The sequence below is a fragment of the Pyxicephalus adspersus genome, chromosome 10 (genome assembly GCF_032062135.1).
Source record: "Pyxicephalus adspersus chromosome 10, UCB_Pads_2.0, whole genome shotgun sequence".
In the NCBI taxonomy this organism is placed as follows: domain Eukaryota; kingdom Metazoa; phylum Chordata; class Amphibia; order Anura; family Pyxicephalidae; genus Pyxicephalus; species Pyxicephalus adspersus.
In genome coordinates, this window is record NC_092867.1 from 637,305 (window position 1) to 641,381 (window position 4,077).

The window sequence follows — 4,077 nt, forward strand, 5'->3', positions numbered from 1 at the left end:
CATTTCATTATTAGTAATGTTCACCTTTACTTTCATGTGTTGGAGCCAATGATAGCCAGGCGGTTGGTATTTCACAAGGAGGTCAGACATGGTGGCCCCCATACCCCACCTAGAGGTTATGACAGATATTACAGCACACACATCCCATGTGATTCCATCATGCCCCATGGCTCTAATTGTTCTCTCCATTTACAGGCAGGACTGGCATCTCCTGATACCCCGGAGCAGCTGATCATTGCGCTAGAACCTGAGGCGGCCTCCATCTACTGCCGCAAACTGCGCCTCCACCAGATGATCGACCTCAGCAACAAGGCCGCCATCAATGGGGTCAGCCCTACCGATCCAGGTCAGTACGGGACCACGGTCACATCCACACCCACCGGGCAATAACCGATTCCATGTATAGGGAAGTCTGCAACCTAAAGAGCCGAATCTGCCCCAGCACTTACCCCCTGGGGCAATAACAATTGCCTCCTTTACCCCTCTCAAACAGCCCAGGGTCACCGAACATTTTGCTTTTCCTTTTTCCTCACCATTTGACCTAAATCTGTCAGCAGCTGACTGATCATAAGAAAACAATTTCAGGATAATGTAGATAGATTGGACGTGTTGGTCAATCCCTGATGTCAGTGCCGGTGATCACAGTGCCAGTGCCAGTGATCACAATGTCAGTGCCAGTGATCACAATGTCAGTGCCGGAGATCACAATGTCAGTGCCGGAGATCACTATGTCAGTGCCGATGATCACAATGTCAGTGCCAGTGATCACAATGTCAGTGCCGGTAATCACAGTGTCTGTGCCGGTGATCACAATGTCAGTGCCGGTGATCACAGTGTCAGTGCCGGTGATCACAATGTCAGTGCCGGTGATCACTGTCAGCGCTGGTGATCACAATGTCAGTGCCGGTGATCACAGTGTCTGTGCCGGTGATCACAGTGCCAGTGCCGGTGATCACAGTGCCAGTGCCGGTGATCACAATGTCAGTGCCGGAGATCACAGTGTCAGTGCCGGTGATCACAGTGTCAGTGCCGGTGATCACAATGTCAGTGCCGGTGATCACAGTTTCAGTGCCGGTAATCACAGTGTCAGTGCCGGTGATCACTGGCAGTGCTGGTGATCACATGACTCTGGTAATGTTGGGGTTCCTCTGCTCCTCCCGCGCCACGTTATCATCCAATAAGGGACCAGGATAGATGAAGGCTCCATGTATAGGCAGGGCCGGGGTTTACACACAATAATTGGCCCCAAGGAATGTGTGGAGTGATTGGCCGGTACATATGGAGCGTGCTGAGTTCCATGTGTCACCTCGTGGTGATTGCACCTGACAGGCTGTGATCATTGTGGCGCCCCCAGCTGGTGATATGTGGGAAGAGACAGCAGGGGGGAGCAGAGCTAGAAGAGTTTTTTATATTTCTATTCACCCTGATAGTGAAATCCCCTCCATCCCCCAAGGAGCTTCCACCAATCAAGGCACAGAGCTGGCTGTCTCACCAGTGGGTGCAGAGCGCCACCTGCTGTCCACATAGAATAATTGTGAATGGTTACATTGTATCAATGTGAAGATTCACCAGGTGATATTTACTGAAAGTCTGTAAAGATAAAAATCTCTCAGTGCTAGGAGACAGATTACAGATTCCTATTGTACAGTTATCTGGAAATTATATTTTACTGACAGGCATCAGATTCCAGAATGCTAAATTGTGTTTCAGTTCAGTCTCCGGTGCCTTGGCAGGGGTCACATGGTCTGGTCCATGTATTCTGGGAAGGGTCCTCAGACAGTGTCATATTTCTTCCCATTGAGGAAAATGCAATTAGTGAAAAGTGTTCTGTAATCTGATATTGTAAAACATAGAATAATGGAAATGATTTTTTGTTCTTTTGTGTACAGCCAAGGATCACACACGGAGGAACCGTCAGAGCCGAATTTTTATGGTGGAGAATGTGATTGGAGAGTTATGGGCGGAGCTGGAGGAAGGTAAAATCATAACTCAATATTTGTGGGGAACATCATTGTCACCAATCAGCCTCAATGGACCTGCAGGTTGGAACGGACTCCAGAACCCCTGCCCGAAATGTTGTGTGAGCTACAGTGCCGGCTCAGGTGTGGTCAAGGTGTCGGTTAATGTGATCCAGGTGTTGGTTAACGTGATCCAGGTGTTGGTTGGTGTGGCCCAGGTGTATACCAGGTGTGGTCCAGGTGTAGGTTGGAAGGCTGCATTGACTTCCTGCTGACCTGAACCTTGTGGCAGGACTCCATCCGTACATTTTCCTCCCCCATATTTTGGCTTTAGTCATTTTTGTCAGGGAGAAATAACAATTCGGAAATGAAATATGAACAGACGTCATTCCTGAATTACCTGAATGTGTGAGCTCCATTGCAGGCTCAGGTGTGGCCCAGGTTTGGGTCTCCTTGTCATTGTCTCAGTTTGTAATTTATTGGCCAGCTGTAAGTAGGGTGTTGGTTCAGTTTGGGCCAGGTGTAATTTGGGGGGTTGGTCAGATAGGTAGGTAAGGTCCTGGCCAGGTGTGGGTAAGGTGCCAGGCAGCGGATGTTTAGGAGTGGGCCAGGTTTGGGCAGGGGTGTAGTCCTAAAATAAGAAGAGGGCACGGTACTAGCCATGGCGCTGAAACCACTTGTGTCTGTGTGTCTGTGGCAGATCGATGTTGCCCATTCCCGAAAAAAGGGCCCCTGGGTTTGGGTCACCATATTTTTGTCTCACATTGTCACACCATTAACATGGTGATTATGGGGGCTGTGCTGAGTTCCTGATGAGCCAGGTGTATTTTGGGTCCCGGTGAACAGAATATTGACTCGCGGTGAATCTCCTCTCTCAGGGGGACCGTACGGATCTCTCGGGGTGGATTACGAGTTTGAGAAGCTTCTGTGTAAAATATTTGGAGACGATTTCATCGATCAGTTTAAGGTGAAGCGCCCGGCCGCCTGGGTGGATCTGATGATCGCCTTCGAGTCGCGAAAAAGAGCCGCCGCCCCGGAGAGAAGCAACCCGCTGAACATCACCCTGCCCTTCTCATTCATCGATTATTACAAGAAATTCCGGGGCCACAGCGTGGAGCATGCACTGCGCAAGAGCAAGTGAGTACATGGGGGGAGGGGCAGATATACTACGAGAGCCTGGCAGTGCCCATGGGGGGGGGCAGATATACTACGAGAGCCTGGCAGTGCCCATGGGGGGGGCAGATATGCTATAAGAGCCTGGCAGTGCCCATGGGGGGGCAGATATGCTATGAGAGCCTGACAGTGCCCATAGGGGGGGCAGATATACTATGAGAGCCTGGCAGTGCCCATGGGGGGGCAGATATACTATAGGAGCCTGGCAGTGCCCACGGGGGGGGCAGATATACTATAGGAGCCTGGCAGTGCCCATGGGGGGGCAGATATACTATAGGAGCCTGGCAGTGCCCATGGGGGGGGCAGATATACTATAGGAGCCTGGCAGTGCCCATGGGGGGCAGATATGCTATAAGAGCCTGGCAGTGCCCATGGGGGGGCAGATATGCTATGAGAGCCTGGCAGTGCCCATGGGGGGGCAGATATACTATGAGAGCCTGGCAGTGCCCATGGGGGGGCAGATATCATGAGAGGCTGGCAGTGCCCATGGGGGGAGGGGCAGATATACTATGAGAGCCTGGCAGTCCCCATGGGGGGGGGGCAGATATTCTATAAGAGCCTGGCAGTGCCCATAGGGGGGCAGATATACTATGAGAGCCTGGCAGTGCCCATGGGGGGGAGATATACTAAAAGAGCCTGTCAGTGCCCATGGGGGGGCAGATATACTATAAGAGACTGGCAATGCCCATGGGGGGCAGATATACTATAGGAGCCTGGTAGTGCCCATGGGGGGGGTAGATATACTATAAGAGCCTGGCAATGCCCATGGGGGGGCAGATATACTATAAGAGCCTGGCAATGCCCATGGGGGGCAGATATACTATAGGAGCCTGGCAGTGCCCATGGGGGGTAGATATACTATAGGAGCCTGGCAGTGCCCATGGGGGGTAGATATACTATAGGAACCTGGCAATGGCCATGGGGGGGCAGATATACTATAGGAGCC

At 51.7% G+C, this 4,077-nt stretch overlaps 1 protein-coding gene across 1 annotated transcript in view; it reads left to right on the forward strand.

Moving 5' to 3' along the window:
- Positions 1 to 4,077, forward strand: part of HSPA12A (heat shock protein family A (Hsp70) member 12A) — a gene marked incomplete at its 5' end in the record, with an annotated part of 16,600 nt that overhangs the window by 8,690 nt on the left and 3,833 nt on the right. Inside the window, 3 exon segments of the mRNA XM_072424752.1 lie at positions 196 to 346; positions 1,890 to 2,228; positions 2,837 to 3,095. Of these exon segments, the coding sequence (XP_072280853.1) occupies positions 196 to 346; positions 1,890 to 2,228; positions 2,837 to 3,095 (749 nt within the window).